Source organism: Notamacropus eugenii, chromosome 3 (assembly GCF_028372415.1).
Source record: "Notamacropus eugenii isolate mMacEug1 chromosome 3, mMacEug1.pri_v2, whole genome shotgun sequence".
NCBI lineage: Eukaryota > Metazoa > Chordata > Mammalia > Diprotodontia > Macropodidae > Notamacropus > Notamacropus eugenii.
The window spans coordinates 286,419,540-286,439,122 of record NC_092874.1 but is presented as its reverse complement, the minus strand read 5'-3'; the positions used below and the strand labels follow the sequence as shown (position 1 = coordinate 286,439,122).

At 39.7% G+C, this 19,583-nt stretch overlaps 1 protein-coding gene across 3 annotated transcripts in view; it reads right to left on the bottom strand.

The window, feature by feature from the left end:
• Positions 1 to 19,583, bottom strand: part of STAB2 (stabilin 2) — a 162,866-nt gene that overhangs the window by 65,509 nt on the left and 77,774 nt on the right. For all 3 annotated transcript variants that reach the window (XM_072655757.1, XM_072655758.1, XM_072655759.1), the window contains 10 exons: positions 19,196 to 19,294; positions 19,000 to 19,107; positions 17,606 to 17,737; positions 16,304 to 16,432; positions 15,218 to 15,271; positions 7,515 to 7,610; positions 5,260 to 5,455; positions 4,077 to 4,172; positions 2,422 to 2,467; positions 620 to 696 (listed from right to left, as the gene is read on the bottom strand). In XM_072655757.1, coding sequence (XP_072511858.1) covers positions 620 to 696; positions 2,422 to 2,467; positions 4,077 to 4,172; positions 5,260 to 5,455; positions 7,515 to 7,610; positions 15,218 to 15,271; positions 16,304 to 16,432; positions 17,606 to 17,737; positions 19,000 to 19,107; positions 19,196 to 19,294 — 1,033 coding nt within the window. The remainder of the gene's footprint in view (positions 1 to 619; positions 697 to 2,421; positions 2,468 to 4,076; positions 4,173 to 5,259; positions 5,456 to 7,514; positions 7,611 to 15,217; positions 15,272 to 16,303; positions 16,433 to 17,605; positions 17,738 to 18,999; positions 19,108 to 19,195; positions 19,295 to 19,583) is intronic.

Genomic DNA, 19,583 nt, shown 5'->3' with positions numbered 1-19,583 from the left:
ATAAAATAATCACAGCTAACATTTACATGGCACTTAATATGTGACAGGCACTGAGCCAGACATTGTATTAAGTACTGGGCATACCAAGACCTCAGACTCAAATAAGACCCTACAACAGTCCTTGCATTAGCAACACATACACATTAGCTTTACAAGTATAATCTCATTTGATTCTAACAACCATGGGAGGTAGGTGCCATTATTATTCTCATTTTACAGATGAGGAAACTGAGGCAGAGGTTAAGTAACTTGTCCAGGGCTGCATAGCTAGTAAGTGTCTGAAGCTGAGCTTAAACTCAGTTCTTCCTGCCTCTAGGTTCAGTGCTCTGCACACTGTGCCAACTCACTGCTCCTAGGAAGACCTGGGTAAAAAATCCTTCTCTCAGGCACTTGTTAGCGTATGACCCTGGGCAAGTTGCTCAGCATTTCTGAGCCTCAATTTCTCATCTGTCAAGTAAAGGAGCTGGACTGGATGACATTTAAGGTCTGTGATCCTGTGAATTCATTGGCCATAATTATTGAAGTCCCCAGAAATCTTCATTAGTCCTTTGTGCCAAAGAGCAGACTCAAGGATCCATAACAAGGATGCTTTGAAAAGGCAAGAAATGGATCCACTTGCCTGTGCAGACTGTCCCGTTCCCTTGAAAACCAGCTGCACACTTGCAGTAAGCTGTTCCATCGGATTTGAGAAGGCAGCTATGGAGCAAAGGAGAGGAAAGTTTCACCATGAGAAAACCAATCAGTGAAACCACTTGATGAAGCACCTACTGTGAACCAGGCTTTGTATTAAGGACTGGCCATATAAAGACTAAAAATGTAAATAAAGCCCTCCAACAGTCCTTGCATTAACAACACATACATACATGAGCTGAGGCTACTGGCAGTATTCTCCTGTGCTTAAAACTGGGGAGATGTCAATTCACTGCCAACCAGGTAAGGCAATGTTAGTTAACGCATGGGTCAGGTGAATTGTGGGTCAGAGCTGGAAGGGACCTTTGAGTCTAACCCCCACATTTTATAGATGAGGAAACTGAGGCACAGAGAGATGTCATAGGATCATAGATCTAGGGGTAGAAGGGATCTCAGAGGAGAAAGAAAAGGAGGGAGAAGGAGAAAGAGAGAAGCAGTGGGTGAGGGAGAGACAGGGAGAGAGAAAGAGAGGGAGAGAGGGAAAGAGTTGAGAAGGGGAAGGAGAAAGAGGAAGAAAGGGGAAAAGTGCTAGAGTAACTGATTGGGAGAGGAAAAGAGAACACCAGAAGGTCCGTTCTCTGTCCGCTTGAACTCATAGGATTATAGTCTTAGAGCCACACCTTCATTTTACAGAAAAGAAAACCGAGAGTAGATAAGTGATTTATCCAAAGCCACATAGACAGTGACAGAGGTGAAATTTGAACCTAGCTTCTCAGATTCCAAATTCAACCCTCCCCCAAACCCCCAACCCCGCACTGTACCACACTGAAATACCATGTCTATGGAGAAATTCAAGGAAAACCTGACAGACTCAATGATTCCACTTCTGACTGCCTGTTTGACCTTGGGCAAGTCACGTAGCTTTTTTTTCCTCTGGGTTTCAGTTTTTCCCTCTTTAAAATGGAAGAGTTGGACTGGATGTGACCTCTGGGGTCCTTTTTAGCTCTGAGGCCATAAGTCAGGGAATTGAAGTCTGTCTTTCCCTCCTTCCTTCCTCCCCCTCCTCATTCTTCTTTCTCTTCCTCCTTTCCCCCTCCCCCCTCCACTTCTTGTTTTCACAGAATTGGTGCAAAATAAGCTCATTGGGAGGGTGAACTGAGGTACTTTCTATTTTCGATAAGTTTTCAGTGCCATTTGGATTTAACTAGGACGATATCTCATATTGCCTGGAAATGCCCCAGATAGAGGTGGCCCATTGTGGTGGAAAGAGCTCTGGGTCTGAACCCCACATCAGCTTCTTCTTTGCATGAAATCTTGGATAGGTATTTCATGCTCTAGATCTCTGGTTCCTCATCTTGACAATGATGAACTTGGAATGGCTGGTCTCTGGGGTCTGGTCCAGCACTTGATCTGTGATCTATTAACTGCCTACATGACCGTGGACAAGTCAGTTTCCTCATCTGGAAAATGAGGGGACTGGATGAGAGGATTTATCTGGTTCCTTCTAAACTCTAGATGCCAAGAATCCACGCGGCAGTTTCCTGAAGTAGTGGCTTGTGGCCTAATTCTAGGATGTCCTAATTTTAGCCTCACAGCAAATTCTAGGAACACATCCCGTGCCAGGATGGTGTTTAGGAACTGTAATGCACTTAGGAGTATGGCACTGATTCTGTCCACATCAAGTGTGACTGAATCCAGCCCAACCAGCTCTGTGACCCCTGCCCTGTACTCCCCAGGATAATAGACCCCTTGGAAGAAATCACTCAGAAAGAAGCCAGGGTAGATACTTACTTTGCACTGGTGTGGCAAGTGTTGTTACAATCATCTTCCTTGATCTCTGAAAAAAGAGGACAAATTAATTCCCCCATCAGGGCCTCTGGGAAGGCTGCACCTTTTTGGAAACTATGGCTCTTTTCATGTCCAGTAAAATTCAACTCATTATTACATAGCCCAGGGCTGGGTCTTTCCAAATCAGCAGCATACAGAGCATGGGAAGTCAGGATGAGAAGCATCCCTTTACATCTATGGTCCTCAGTTTCCTCATCTGTAAATTGAAAAATTTGGATTTCATGGCCCCTGAGGTCCCTTCTAGGTTAATATCTATGATCCTATGGTTGATCCAAGGGCACTTAACCTTCATGAGCTTCAATTTCCTCTTCTATAAAATGAGAGTGTTGGGTTATTTAGCTTCTGAGGTCACATCTAGCATTAGTTTTCTGATCCTATGATTTGAGGTCTCCCTGAACCATGGAGGTGGTCCCCCAATGCATGCACACATGAGCAATGTAGAGCTTCTGGAACACAACCAATATTGTCTCAAAGGCTCCCGGCATTTCCCTCTCTCATCTTTGGAAGATTCCATGGCCCCTGAACTCTAGCCTGCAGCTGACCTACCTGGTCCATCTCAAGCTTTAGATGCAGGTACTTGCAAGACTCTTGAGAGTTTGAAGAGATTTTGTCTGATTCCTTCATCTTTTGGGTAAGGAAACCAATCCCTCAAAAATCCTTTCCCTTCTTTGAACTTCATAGGACCCCAGATATAAAGTTGATGGGGATCTCAGAAGCCATCTAATACATCTCCCTTCATTTTAAATCTAAGTAAACTGAGAGATCTAGAAAGGTTAACTGATATCTACTAAATAGAAAACAGGATTCAAATCTAGATCCTTTGACCCAAACTCAGTGCTCTTTTCACTCTGTACCCTGTCTCACATTGAATGGGCAACCCAACAAAATCCTGAAAGCCATTATATTCAATCTCCTTTTCTTGGCTCTTGACACTGTGTATCTTTCTTTGGAACTAAATGTTATGTTGTAAGAGAGGAAAGATGGCCAAGTGGATGGATCACCCATATTGTAGTGAGGAAATTGTGGGTTCAAATCATGCCTCTGAGGCTGTGGGTAAATTATTTCCCTTGAATCGCAGTTTCTTCATCTTTAAAATGGGGGTGATACTGTCCATGGTGCTTATCTCACCAGGTTGTTGTGAACATTGAATAAGAAAATGTAAAGTGCTGTGTAATCTTAAACCACTTTATGAATATCAGTTATCATTTTGGCTGCTTCTGGTTTCCTTATTTGAAAATAGAGACTGTGTCTTCCAGAGAAGTTATTGTGTGGTAGAAAGAGCACAGGATAAGGAGTCAGGAGTTATATAATATAATCAAAATAACCATTATATAGAATTATTATAATTATTATGTTATATAGTTAATAATGTAAGTTTAATACCCATTATATATGTAATTATTATAATAACTATTGTGTTAGATGCTTATAACTATTGTGTTATATAATTATGTAATCATAATGATTCTATTATATTCGTTATATGATAAAATCATAATAATTATATATGCTAAATTATATATTATAATTTATACACTGTAAATGATTCTTGGTGATGATTGTTACTGCTTTTGCTCAGAGACTTAAGATTGACTCACCAGTGTCACATTTCACCCCCCTCCAGCCAATGTCACATTCACAGGATCCATCACCGTTGGGTCCCTGACTGCATTGTCCATGGACACAACTGCACACTAAAATGAAAAAGGTGAAATGTAAACAAGACCCCATCCTGTGAGCTCTGGCAAGCAAGGTGTGCATTGTTTATTACTATCATCAGTTACAGCCACGCTCTTGACATGACTTTCTTGAATTCCTTTGCCCTGTATAAGAAACTGGAGTCACCTCAGAGCATGTCAAGCCTACAGTTGATACATTCAGAGAGAACATAGGGTCTCAACACATGACAGAGCCATACTCCAATGGAATATCTAGAAAACTCTGATTTCAAATCCTGTGGCACTTACTAGCTGTGTGACCCTGGATAAGTCACTTAACCCTGTTTATCTCAGTTTCCTTATGTATAAAATGAACTGGAGAAGAAATTAGCAAGCCACTCCAGTTTCTCTGCCAAGAAAACCTGAAATGAGGTCAGGAAGACTGAGTGGGTCACCACTGAAAAGACCGAACAGCAATTGCAAAACACACGAAAGGATGTGCAATCTTAAGGATGATGTAAATATCAGTTATCATATAAATAGGGGTAGGGATTTGGCATGTGATTTAATTGCTATAGGAGATGCTCAGATGAGGAAATTTTCTCTACCAATGTTGGTCAGCACTTTTTCTGCAACTAACAGAACTTGGAGGTCTTAGAAGCTAAATCACCTGGCTGCACGGGCAGTAGATACACAGGTATCTGTATACATTCCTGGGTTTGTGGCCAGCCCGTTATTGATTATGGCATGCTATCTTTCATCATAAAAATGTGATTCTTATTACAAGAATATGTTCAGGATGGGAATTGGTGTTTAACAGAAAGTTGGTATGTATGTGAGGGTGCCTGGTATTTAATTAAAGGAAAAAAACCTGAGAAAACACTGACCATATTCAAAGAACGTGTGATATGGATTTTTATCATCAACTAGATGGAAATGATGACAGCCCAAGACTACCATGTTCCCCTGTTTCTTGGAGATAGAGACATCTGGGGAGAAGGTGCCAACTTCATCTTTGCTGATGGCTTGTCCAGTTGACTCGAAGGCACTTCAAGGGCAGGTCATTTTTGAGGTCACCTAGACTGCCTGGTGTAGGGAAGGAAAGTCCCTATGCCAACCTCACCTTGGTCACAGTTGGAACCGTATTTGCCCTCCATGCATGTCTCACAGGCTGTCCCATTGAAGCCTCCTTCACACTCGCACACTCCAGTGCCATTCACTCCATCTAGACAGATGCCATTCCCAAAGCAAGCGTTCCTGGCTTTGCCAGGACAGAGTTGGCATTGAGGTCCAAAGAAGCCAGCACAACATTCTTTGGTCTGAAATGGAGAAAGCTGAGATGAGTCTCATTCTGGCCTCCTTTTTCTTAGTCCAAGCCTAGGATCTCATAGGATCATGATAGATAGCCCTAGAGATCAAAGGGACTTTAGAGGAGATTCAGGTCAAATTCCTCATTTTACAATTGAGAAAACTAGGGTGAGAAGAGGCTAAATGATTTGCCATGGTCACATAGGCAGAAAGCATCAGAGGAGTGACACCCTTAAAGTCCATCACAGTTTTGTCCGGTGTTCTGGGATTTGGGCATAAAGGGGTGAGGGTGTACGTGCGATTGTATGGTACCTGTGGGATGTTGAACAAGTTATTAACCTCTCTGGGATTCAATTCCTTAAAATCAAGATGAGGGAAGTTAGACTAGCTGACCCCTAAGTCAGCTCAAAATCTAGAACCTGCCAGACGTGGTGGCTTGGGCAGCTAAGGTGCATCACCTGAGCTCTGCAGATCAAAGCTGAAGAACCTAAAGCTATAATATGGCATCCAAAGTAAATCCAATAGCAAAAGGGGAACCACTGGGAGTAGGGGGCTACCCAGAAGTATAAGAAGGGCAAAATTGATTCAGGTCAGAAAAGTGAAGGAGGCCAAATCTTTTATGTCCATCAGTATTGGGACTGATCCTGTGAGGGGCTGGAGTCAGCCTGAGTCAGACAGGCAAATTCTCAAAAAAATCAAAATCAAAATCTATGCCTCTCAAAAAAGAACACAGGAGAAAAGGTGGGAGAGTCAGGAAGACAGAAGAGGAAAGAAAGGATAAAAAAAAGAATAAAAATAAAGAAGAAATAAAAAATAGAATAAAAAGAAAGAGGTTCATAAGGGGAGAAAAAGTAGGGTTTTTAATATCAATCCAACGGGCCTCAAATTGCCCAGCTGGTGGACAGTGGAGAAATAGGAATAGGGTGTGGAGGAGGTAGACCGTGAGTTTGGGAGCAACATCTTCTCCCCAGGGGAAAGAAGGGAACCTTAGCGATCAAAGAAAAAGAGCTACAAAGACAAACCCACAGTATGTATTTAATTCATAATAGACTGAGACCTGGGCCACTGATTTTATCTTGAAGGAGTCTTCCATTTTATTGGAGCTCTCCAGCCCCTCCAGGATATTCTAATAAGACCAACCTCAAAGGAATTCATTATCTGCTGAACAAATCTGATTTTTGGCAACTCCTGAGACCCTAAGGTTTAAGTGGCCTCACCTGATGGCTCCTTTTGCCTCCGATAATGTTATCCTGAGGCTGTATAAACTCTACATATGTGTACATATGTATCTCCCTTGCTTCCCTGGTATTGCTACCTACCTGGCAACTGTCCATCACCTGGTGCTAATTAATCTTTTTATCTTCTAGCTTTGCTTCCTGATTTATCAACCTCCAGTCAAACAGACCAAGGTAGGAGAATTTATTCTCTGGGATCTTAGGACCTCTGGTTTAAGAAATTCCTCCACAGCTCCTGTGGCCAAGAAATAGGAACTGTATCTTGAAAAAATAGGTAAGGCAATGTGACTCAGTGTCACGAATGTCACATTTGGAGCAAGGGGTCCTAGATTCAAATTCTGACCCTGACACTACTTCCATTTTGATACTACATCAACTTTGGGAAAGTTGACCCATCTGAGGCCTCACTTTTCCAGATCTGTAAAATGGGAGGGCTGGACTGAATTGCCTCTAAGGTCCCTTTGTACTCTAAATCTATGACCTTTATGTTATCTCAGCTAGCCATGTGTTTGATTCAATAAATCACTGAGCAAGCTGCTAGGTTGGTCACTGATATAGAAAAGCCACTCAACTTGCCTGTATCTGTTTCTACTTCTGCCAAATAAAGATAATTCCTACCTTATTGCTTCAAGGATCAATTGAGATATTCCCTTTGAAAAGTAAAGTATCCTGTACACATGTTGTATCTTCCTATTAGAATGGAAGGTCTTTGAGGGCAGGGCCTTTTCTTTTGTCTTTATAACACCAAAGGAGAGCACAATGATTGACATGTAGGTAGGTAGAATGGAACTGAATGATGAAAACCATTATGAGGGGTGAGCAAGGAGATACTTACAATCACTGTTTTGATGCATTTTGTCTGGCATCCAATATGCAAAGATCTCTTTCCCATGAAGAAAGTCACATAGACACATTTCTTTGACTCTCCATCCTGTGAAATAAGGGCATTTATATTCCTTTTCAGCTGGATTCATGACCATTAGTGTTTAACACTAGAGACAGATGCATATTGGAACACAGTCCTGTCTTCATGTCCAAAGTCAACTGTAGACTCAGAATTATTGCTTTTGGTTAGAACTGAGGGAGTTCATTTTCCCTGCTTTGGAACCCAGATCTGGAGCTGAGATTGTCAGTGAACAGGAGCAAACTCCCCTAACCCTCTATTTCCTCTAACTGGTCCACCTGACCAGATTTGCCTCCCATTCCTCTCATGCCCTGCCATCTTGCAGTCTGCCGTGCTACCACAACCATAATCCACCCCCATCGGTTTTCAACTTCATGCTCTGAGAATCTTGGTCTTTTTCTTCTTGGAGGGAGAAAGGCAAGTGAAGTTTGTGTTGGACTAAATGAAGCTAGAAATTCCATGATTTTGTTGTTCACCAATAAACAGAGGAAAGAATGGAATGTAAAACAGGGTAGGTACCCTGATGGTTTTTTCTAGCATATAAGTGGAGTCCCTGAGGTAGGTATTAGGGTTCTAGACTGATCAGTGATTTATTAAGAGTTAAAACAGTGTGTGTGTATGTGTGTGTGTGTGTGTGTGTGTGTATGTGTGTGTGATGTTTGATGACCAGGTGGAACCAGTGGCTCCCCCTTCTCACATAATGTTTTTAAATGCATAAAACAAAACATAGATTCTAGAAAGGAAACCAATTGAAATAAAGAGCAAACTAACTCAACTTTCTATATTAACTGTTCCCAGAAACAAGCTTCTCATCACATCTGGCCATGTCCATACCCCCAAGCCATCTTGCCATCTGTCCTGCCCCCATGTTTATGAACTTTCCTTTGCTTTCCACCTCTGGATCTTAGGGATAGTAATCAAATCAATCCTGACTTAATTCCTGGAAAGATCATGACAATCAACTGCTTCATGGCTCTATCCAACATATCTGTGATTCCTCAGATCAAAATTCCCTTTTCTTGGCACCATGACCCTCTTATGTGTGTATGTTTTTAAATTAGGATGAAAATTCTTTGAAGGCAGAGACATTTTTGTTTCTGTCTTTCCTCAGTTCTTAACTCTGCTCCTGGTAAATAGTAGTTGCATAATAAGTACTTTCACTTATGATGGGGCCCCTCATCCTCATCCTCTCCCTGTTGGAAAACTGGACTCTACCATGGACCCAGACTTGGTTCTGATAAGTGAGCTTTCCCCTAACCTTGCCCCATCCAGGTGCCTACTTTACTTCCAAGCCACTTCTATCTACCTTTCAGCTACTCCTTTCTGCTTAATGTCATCCCCCACTAGGATGTAAACTCTTTGAGGGCAGAGACTGTCTTGTTTGTTTGTATCTGTATCCCCAGCACTTATAATGCATGTGCTTAATAAATACTTTCTTTTCTTTACCTCTCCTCTTCCCTTCCTTTCAACTTTTTTCCTTCCTTTCTCCTTGTCTCTCTTTTTCATCATAGATTATTTGTATCTCTAGATAAATTGATTTTCCACTTTTGTTATAAAAGGATATCTGGCTAGTAGAAAACACAGCCCAGAATGGGTATGGTTGTGGTTCTTCTTTGTGGTGTAGCCAAAATGAACAAGGGACTTAGAATGAAAACATCTGGACTTCTGCTCCAGGCTCTGATACCTCCTACCCATGGCACCCTAGGAAAGTCACTTTGATCTCCACCTCAGTTTCCTTAGCTATAAAATGGGCATCAGGGCATTGCATGAGACTTCCAGGGGCAGAGCCAAGATAGTAGAGTAGAGGAAGCACTCAATCAAATTCTCCCATCCCTTCCTTCCAAACAACTTTAAAATACCTCAAATTGAATTCTAGAGTGGCAGAGCCAATAAGAGATCAGGGTGAGACATTCTTCTAGGAACAACTTAGGAGGTTGGAAAGATGTGTGACATGGGGCTGGAGACTGGCCCAGAGCCCATGTGGAATCAAAACTAGTGGTGGGACTAGTAGTAACACAAGCAGAGGCAGCTTCAGGAGCTCTCAAATCAGAGATAGAAAGGAGACCTGACAACTGGTCAGAAAGAGGTTACAGGGGACCCCTGTGCTAAAACTGGATATGGGACTGGAAACTGTTTGGCAACTCCATTGCTCATACCCACTGCTGGGTCATAGTTCAAGTGCAGAGAGGAGGACTTTTGGCCACAAGGGATCAAGGACCATGAGGGGAAGTAGTGATTACAATCCCAATAGATCAGGAGCTCTTCCTGGATAAAGGACCAGGAGAACAGTGATCACATCTCTATCCAAATCATACACTTTGGATGCACTGAAAATTTCTAAAAGCCTCGAACTTGCTCTAAAAACAGCAGTGTGAAAAAAGCAGGAAGCTTCGCAGAGTGCCTCTTACCCCACATCCCACATGACCAGGAACAGAACTCAAATTCAGCATAAATTCAGAGTCAAGAAATAAAGTGGAAAAGTGAGGAAATAACAAAAAAAAGAACCTGATTATAAAAGTCTGCTATGGTGACAGGGAAGTTCGAATCACAAACTGAGAAGAAGACAAGGATGTCAAAATAGCTATAATCAAAAACCTCAAAATGAGAACTGGACAGAAGTCCAGTAAGAATGCTGGGCACAGGTTAAACTTTGATTTTCAAGATAAAATATGAGTGGTAGAGGAAAAAATTAGGAAAATAAATGAAAGCAAGGAAAGAAAATTACAAAAAAGACAATTAATAGCTTGGTAAGAGAGGCACAAAAAATACTGAAGAAAATTACACAGCACCCCCCCCCCCCCAAATTGGTCAAATGGAAAAAGAGATACAAAAATACATTGAAGAAAATAGTTCCTTAAAAATTAGAATTGAGCAAGTGGAAGCCAATGCCTCCATGAAGCATGAAACATCAAGAAACAATAAAACAAAGTCAAAAGAATGAAAAAAGAGAAGAAAATGTGAAATATATCTCATCAGAAAAATAACTGACCTAGAAAATAGATCAAGGAGAAGTTATTTAAGAATTATTGGACTATCTGAAAGCCATGATCAAAGAAGGAACCTAGAAATCATTTTTCAAGAAATTATAAAGAAAAACTGCCCCAATATCCTACAACTAGAGGGTAAAATAGAAATTGAAAGAATCCATCAATCACCATCTGAAAGAAATCTCAGAATGAAAACTCCCAGGAATATTATAGTCAAATTCCAGAGCTCTCAGGTGAAAGAGAAAAAAATACTTCAAGTGGCCAAAAAGAGATTATTTAAATATCATGGAGTCATAGTTAGGATCACACGAGTTTGTAACATGATATTCCAGAAAGCAAAAGAACTAGGATTACAACCAAGAATATCTTATGCAGCAAAATGAAATATAATCCTTCAAGAGGAAAAATGAATATTTAATGAAATAGAGGACTTTCTAGCATTCCTGATGAAAAAACCCAGCACTAAATAGAAAATCTGACTGTCAAATACAAGACTTAAGAGAAGGAGAAAAAGGTAAATGTGAAAGAGGAATTATAAGGAATTAAATAAAGTTAAATTGCTTATATTCTTACATATGAAGATGATGCATGTAAATTCTAAGAACTTTATTATCATTAAGATGGTTAAAAGGATTCTACATAGAGAGGGCACAAAAGTGAGGCAATTATGTTGGGATGATTTAAAAAAATGTATAGGTAAGAAAGAGGAATGTGCTGGGAGAAGAGGTAAGGGAGAAGGAAGAGTGGGGAAAATTATCTCACATAAAAACAGTATGCAAGGAAGCAATTTTTCAACGGAGGAGAAATGGTGGAGGTTGGCAACCCTTATAACTCACTCTCATCTAAATTGGTTCAAGAAGGGATACACACACACACACACACACACACACACACACAGAAACCAAACCACATATAATCCAAATATGTGTGTGTGTGTGTGTGTGTGTATACATATACATATATACATACATAATGAGTTATGTATAGAAATCTATTTTATTCAGCAGAGACGTAGAAGGAAAAGGTTGGGGGTGGGGAATAAAAGGGAGGGCAGATAAAGAAAGGCATCAGTCAGAAGCAAAACAGAACTTAGAGGAGGGGAAAAAGGGAGGGGAGGGAGAGAGAGAAATTAGGATAAATTAGGATAGAGGGAAATGCAGAGTTAATAATCACAACTGTGAATGTGAATGAGTTAAGCTCACCCATAAAACAGAAACAGATGGCAAAATGAATTAGAAACCAGAATCCAACAATATGTTGTTTACAAGGAATGCATTTGAAACAGAAAGACACAAACACACAGAGTAAAAATAAGGGATTAGAGCAGGATCTGCTATGCTTCTGCTGAAGTAAAAAAGGCAGAAGTAGCTATAATGATCTCTGACAAAGAAAAAAGGAAGAAAAAAGACTTAATGAACAAAGATAAGCAGGAAAACTATATTTTACTAAGAGGTACCATGGACAATGAATTAATATCAATATTAAACATACATGGACCAAATGCCACAGTATTCAAATTCTTAAAGGAAAAGTTCAATGAAATACAGGAGGAAATGGACAATAAAATTTTACTAGCAGGGTGCCTCAACTTTCCCCTCTCACAGCTAGAACAATCTAACCATAAAATAAATAAGAAAGAAGATAAGGAGATGAACAGAATCTTAGAAAATTTAGATATAACAGAAAGGAGAAAACTGAATAGGAATAAAAAGGAATATATCTTTTTCTCAGATGTACACTGCACCTTTACAAAAATTGACCATGCATTTTGGCATAAAAACCTTACAACCAATGCAGAAAAGAAGAAATATTAAATGTACTCTTTTAAGACCATAATACAATAAGAATTACATTCAATAAAGGACTGTGGAAGCATATATTTAAAATTAATTGGAATCTAAATAATCTAATCCTAAAGAATGAATAGGTCAAAGAACAAATCATAGAAATGATCAATAATTTCATTAAAGAGAATGACAACAATGAGACAACATACTAAAATTGTTTAGGGGAAAATTTAAATCCCTAGATGTATAAATCAATTAAAGAGTGGAAGAGCAGATCAATAAACTGGGCATGTAACTACAAAAATGAAAATAAAATAAAACAAAAAAGGACAAATTAAAAATCCCCAATTAAACACCAAAATGGAAATCCTGAAAATAAGAAATCAAGATAATTGAAAGTAAAAAAGTTCAACTAATAAATCAAACTAGGAGCTGGTTTTATGAATCCTCCCCCCTGCCCCGCAATAAAATAAACTATTGGTCAATTTGATTAAAAAAAGAATTAATTTATCAAATTGCCAGTATCTAAAGGGAAAAGAGTGAAGGTACCTCTAATAAAGATGAAATTAAAGCAATTATTAGGAGTTATTTTGCCCAATTATATGCCAGTAAAACTGATAATCTAAGTGAAATGGATGAATATTTACAAAATATAAACTTCCCAGATAAACAGAAGAAAAAATAGAATACTTAAATAGCCCTCTCTTAGAAAAAGAAATTGAACACGTCATCAAAGAGTTCCCAAAACAGAGAAAGAAAACTATAGACCAATTTCCTCAATGAATATCAGTGTAAAAATCTTAAATAAAAGATTAGCAAGCAATTCCAGTAATATATCACAAAGATTATATACACTATATATGGTGGAATTTATACCAGGAATGTAGGGCTGGTTCAATATTGAGAAACTAAAAGCATAATTGACTATATCAATGACAAAAACGGCAAAAATCATATTATTATATCAAAAGATGCAGAAATAGCCTTTGACAAAATACAACTCCTATTCCTATTAAAAACACCAGAAAGCATAGCAATCAATGGGCCTTTCTTAAAATAATAAGTAGTACCGATCTAAAACTAAGAGTAAGCATAATTTGTAATGGGATAAAGTTGGAGCCTTCCCATTAAGATCAGGGGTGAAGCAAGGATGTCTATTGAGAAAATCAAATACCGGTTTTATATTTTATAATTGATTTCATTCAGTAACTGTCGAAGCCATTTTTCTAAGTTCAGAAGTTTAGCTTTCCTCTCTGAGCTAAGTTTTTCCATAAATCACCTTAATTCAAAGAAATATATTATCTCTACACATCTTACTGCCTATGCACAATTAAGGGAGGCATGTTATCTTAACAAGTCTTCCATACCCATGTACAATTAAGGGAGGTCTGTTATCTCACTAACAAGCCTTGTAAGATGTAGTAGGGTGCCAGGAATTCTTATCTCAGCAACACTGACTGTCCTTCAAGAAAGTCTGATCTATTATTGCTGGGACATTAACTAGCCATGATCAAAACGAATGTAACCAAAGTTAGAAAGAAAACAGGAAACTGGGAAAATAATTTTGCACCAAGTTTCTCTGATAAAGGCTTCATTTCTCAGATATACAGGGAACTGAGACAATTTTACAAAAGTATAAGCCATTCCCCAATAGACAAATGGTCAAAGATATGAAGAGGCAATTTTCAGAAGAAACTAAAGCTATTACTAGTCAGATGAAAAATGCTCTAAATGATGATTGATTAGAGGAATGCAAATGAAAACAACGGAGAAACCACCTCACACTCATCAGATTGACTTACATGACAGATAAAGAAAATGACAAATGTTGGAGGAGATGTGGAAAAAAGAACGCAGTGTTGGTAAAATTGTGAATTTCAATCATTTTGGAGAACAATTTGGAAACAAGTCCAAAGGTCTATAAAATATAAACCCTTTGACTTAGAAATACCACTACTAGATCTATACCTCAAAGAAATCAAGGAAAGGGAAAATCACCTACTTGTAAAAAATATTTATAGCAACTATTTTTGTGGTGGCAATGAATTGGAAATTGAGGGGATACTCATCAGTTGGGGAATGGTTGAACAAGTCATAATATATACTTGTGATGGAATACTTTTGTGCTATACTAAAACCTGGGACAAATTTGAGAAGACTTCTATGAACTGATGTAAAGTGAAGTAAGAAGAACCAGGAGAACTTTGTACACAGTAGCATCAATGATTGCAAGGATGATCAACTGTGGAAGACTTGGCTACTCTGACCAAGACAGTTATCCAAGGCTATTCCAAAGGACCCATGATGAAAAATGCTGTCCACCTTGAGAGAGAGAGTGAATAAACTCTGAGAGCAGATTGAAACATACTTTTGGGGGACGCTTTCTTTATTTTCTTGCTTTTTGTGTGTTTTCTTTTGTAATATGTTTAAAATGGAAATATATTTTGCATGACTTCACATATATATAACTGATATCACGTTACTTGCCTGCTCAAATGGTGGGGATGTGATGGTAGGGAGGGAGAGAATTTGGAACTCAAAATTGTAAAAATCAAATGTTAAAAAATTTTCCCACTTAATTGGGAAATATTTAATGAAATAAAAAATATATTAAAAAACAAGATACAGTTTGGAGGCTTGATTATGGAAGCAGTGTATAAATCAAGGTATTAAATAAAGGTGAACGATTTTCATGTTTCTGGAGGATGGTTCACTATTGTGCTTGATTACATTACTGAGAAGAAGCAAGCGAAAATTCTCTCCTACCTTCTCTACTTTCCTGACCTGGTTGTCCCTTGTGTTTGAACACCTCATTACCAAACCCATACAAATTGACTCCAACATTCTAGAAAATACTTACCACAGGTTTAGTTCCAGGAGGGCATTGCTTTAGAAAACAGTATTCACACTTTCCCTTTGTAAGAAACAGAAAGTAAAGGAAACACTTCAGAGTTGTTTCTTGTGAAAAACGAAGTCATTAGACTAGAGGGCGTCTGAGACCCCTTTTATCTGACTTTCTCAAACCCTGTAGAAAGTATCTTAGCCTATAGACAGGCTCAAACTGACTCAAAGGTACTCCAAGGTGCCATTTCGTTCAGTGATCTCCCAAATGAAGGACAGTTTAGGGAGATGTCACAAGAGAGTTATAAAATATCCCAAAGGGGTATATGATCAACCAAAGAGTGGGACTATGGGTCACATCCAACCCTCTAAGTGGACATGTTTCTAGAACTAAACTACTCCCTTCACCTAACTTGCATCAACATTCCCTCATTCTACCCCTCCTCCCCTCTGGATTCCTTTGGCTATGCCTAGTTTAAGCCTCTCAGGTCAAAAATAGCATAACTACAAACCTGGTGAAATAGTTGTGCAGGCAAAATTCTCTGTCCCCCTCAACTTTTCACCTTCTCTCTACCTTCTTCTACACTCATGACTGGGGCACTGCCCATCAGAGGGTGGGTTTTGTGTTGTTCTCTGGGGCAGTACTTGGTAAGCAAGAGACCCCACACCCTCTTTGCATTTTGGATTGGATAGATGAGTTTCACAGACTGAGCAAGCATCAATGGATTGAGATGGATTGGCATAAGGTTATTTTTTCCACCCAAACTTTTTCTTCTTCCAAACTTCCCTATTAGTCAATGGTACCTCCATCCTTCCATTCACTCTCATAACCTTTGTGTCATCTCCTCCTCCCCTGTATCTAATCATTGCCATATCTTATCATTTTTACTTCAATAGTATCTTTGGAATCCTTCTCTACACTTACATAGCCACTATCTTGGTTCAAGCCTGGTCCTTGTGGCACCAACTGCTTGCATGAGACAAATAGCAATAGTTTCCCTTATCCCCCATGTTCTTATTCCTAACCTTTTCATTTACTTTTCATGCTTTTTGAGGACTGAGATTCTCATGACTGACACCATCACTGTAATTGGGGACCACTTACTCGTACAATGGTAGTGTAGTTGCTATCACATCTGTTCTTCTGGATTTCCAGGACTTTCCCCAAACCGTGGATAACACCTTTGTCAGTGGCCACATTGGTGTAATTGACTGGGGCCTCATTTACATAGAGCTGTGAGAAAGAGGACCAAATGGCCATTTTGTTATTTGCCTGGGGGCTGAGATCTGGAACATTCTAAACCAGGGGTCTCCAAAAGGGAGGGAGGGTGGGGCTGTGGTGACTTCAAGGTTTGTGACCAATCAGTTGGAGAATGGGAAGATGGATGCACCCTTTTCTTGATGCAGTATAGGACTTGCTTCCATCTTAATCATGCCTACCCCTATCTCCTAAGACTTGCCTACTCTGCTCTCTGTCTTCAGCATGCAAGCTCCCATTCTTTCCTCTTGAGTTGGGCATCAGTCCCTCAGGTAATTATAAATTAATCCCTACCTTGGTACCCACAGCAGTAGCTGCTCAGATGCCACTGAAAAAATTCTACATCCCCTAGAATACCCACCCCAGCCCCCAAGATCATCTCTTGGTTGATGGAACATGGGCTCTGGCTCCATGGTAGTGACTGCTTAGTAACAGCCAATCTCTTCTTTTCATTTTGAGTGGTCCAGAGGGCCACTACAGTGTACAGGCTAAGCCTGTGAATGAATAGATTATGAATTGCTCTCCAAGTCTTGTTACATTTCCCTTTCCTATAAGCCCACCTGCTTTTCAAACTTCCCTATTACTGTCAAAGACACCACCATCTTTCTAGTCTCCAGGGTTGGCGACCTATGTATCATTCTTGATTCACCCTACATATCCAATAACTTGCCAAATCTTGTTGCTTCTACCCTGATAATACTCCTCATATCTGTCAACTACTCTCCACCACACAGTCATGGGACAGTTCTGATCATTAAAACATTTTTTTCTTACATCAAACCTACACCTTCATTTCAATTACTTCTTCCAATCATCTCCATTTGTACTACCCAATTCCAAGCAAAAGAATTTGATGACTTTGTCTCATGACGGTCCTTCCAATCCTTGAAGGCAGCTACCGGGTTTCTCCTAAGTTTTCTCTTTCAAAGAACAAGCATCCCTAGTTGCTATAGGTGATCATTGGACTCTCCTGTCTCCAGCCCCTTCACTTTAGCCACCCTCTTTTAGACATGCTGTAACTTTTCAATATCCTTCTCAAAATGTGGTGCCCAGGACTGGAAAGATGGGCATTGCCTATGAGATCACTAATCCCATAAGTCAGACTAATGATTGATGATGGAAGCCTTGAGATACAAGGGTGTCACTCACCTGACCATTTTGGAGAAAGAAGCCGACGAGGTAGGAAAATCCCAGCATGGTCTCTCTATGCATGCCATTGTGTAGATCGTTCTTCAGGAGTTTCTCTTCTAGAATAATGTGATACCGGAGTATGCTTTCTTCCTGACAATATACAATTTTGATTCATCAGCCTCTCATCAGGTGTGGCCTACCTTGTGCTTAAAAGCATTATTTCCTCTATGCTGCATATATTTTTATACTTCGTTATTCCCCTTACTAGAATGTAAATTCCCAGTCAATAGAGATTGCTTCATTTCTTTGTACTTATATAACCAACTGTGAGTGTTTAATAAAAATGAATGTTGTTTGATGGCTATCTCAGGCTTTGTTCTAGAAACTGTGGTGGGCACAGACCCTGGCCTCTATCTAAGAGTTTCCAATTGAATGAGATAAACCTGAATTGAAAGAATGAATTGATTGGAGTGCAGAATTGGCTTGTTCTTGGGGATCTGGTTAATATCTTCTAGTACAAAGAGATGGAAAAAGACACAAAATGTTCCTTAATCATTAGGCAAAAGTGGAGTTGTAAATGAATGACCTTGAAACAATCACACAGCAACACTGCAAGGAGGCTGTGTAGTGCAAGGGAGACATACAAGCATGACAAAATGAAGTTCCTATAGACAGATAATAAATGACAAAGAACTGATTTAAATACTAAGTATTCCCATCTATTTCAGAGGGTAGAGAGATCACTAGAGAGATGGCACAAGAGGTAGGAATTGTGGTGAGTCTTGAGAGATGAGTAGAATTCAGATGGGTAGAGAAGAAGATAGAAAGCATGTAAGAGAGGATGATAGGCTCATAGACCTACAGCTAGCAAGAGTCATAGGCTCATTAGTGATGAACTGAAGGGACTTCAGAGGCCCTCTACTTCATTCTTTTAATTTTACAGATGAGAAAACTGAGGCTGAGGAAAGTTAAGTGACTTGCCTAAGGTCACATGGGTAATGCCACAGGTGTGATTTGAATGAGGGTCTTCTTGACTCCAAGTGTAGCACACAAAGCCACGCTACATGAACAAAGATACAGAGGCAGGGATGCACAAAGCATGTGAGCTTTGAGTGTAAGGAAAAGGCAATTCATGCACATGCACAAAAATGAGTTCACAAGGACAGTGTGAAAAGAGTCAGATTTGAATTCAGAGTTCCTCACTTGGTCCTCTGTCAATGTGTAAATTCAGGTTAGTTGCTTGACCTTTTTAGATCTCAGTTTCCTCATCTTAAAATGAGGAGGTTGGACTAGGTGGTTTCTGACTTTCCTTCCCACTCTAAGTCTGTGACCTTCAATTTCTGGACACAGGTGAACATTCTAAACAAATAAACATAGCACTCACAACCATGGGGCTTGTGTCTAATACGTACGAGTGTACCAGTCTTTTTTTCCCTGATGTAATTCTCAATGGCTTCATTATTTGGGGCAAATACTGTGTAGGTATCAGCAGCTTCAATTGCAGTGGCCAGATTATATTGCTAGGGTTAGGAAGAAGAAAACAATACATAAGTTTTATTTTCCATAGAAGTAAAATGATTTTGTCCCCAAAACAACATGAATACTTGCAATGATGTAGCCCCGGAAGATGGAATAGTCGGGCATTTGATCCAGTCGGCTGAGAAGGTTGGGTAATGAGGTGCTCATACTTCTTTGGGGTAACAGCACCTAGAGGAAGGAGTCCAAGAAAATCTTTAACCTGCATAACATGCGACTTGCCCTGCTGATACAGAGTGCCAGTTAACATATTTCAATAGCTGGGTAGTAGTTATGAGAGATTCTGCTAGCTCTTCAAACTGTTGAATGATTGGGGAACTGAGAATGTTTCTAAGAGTACTCAGCTCCATGATCTGGACTATGTCGCTTGGGCTATTAGAGTTGTAAGCCTGGAAGAGAACTTGGGACATCCATCTGTCTCAAGCCAAAAGTTTCCCAGCCTAGATAAGATTTCATATCT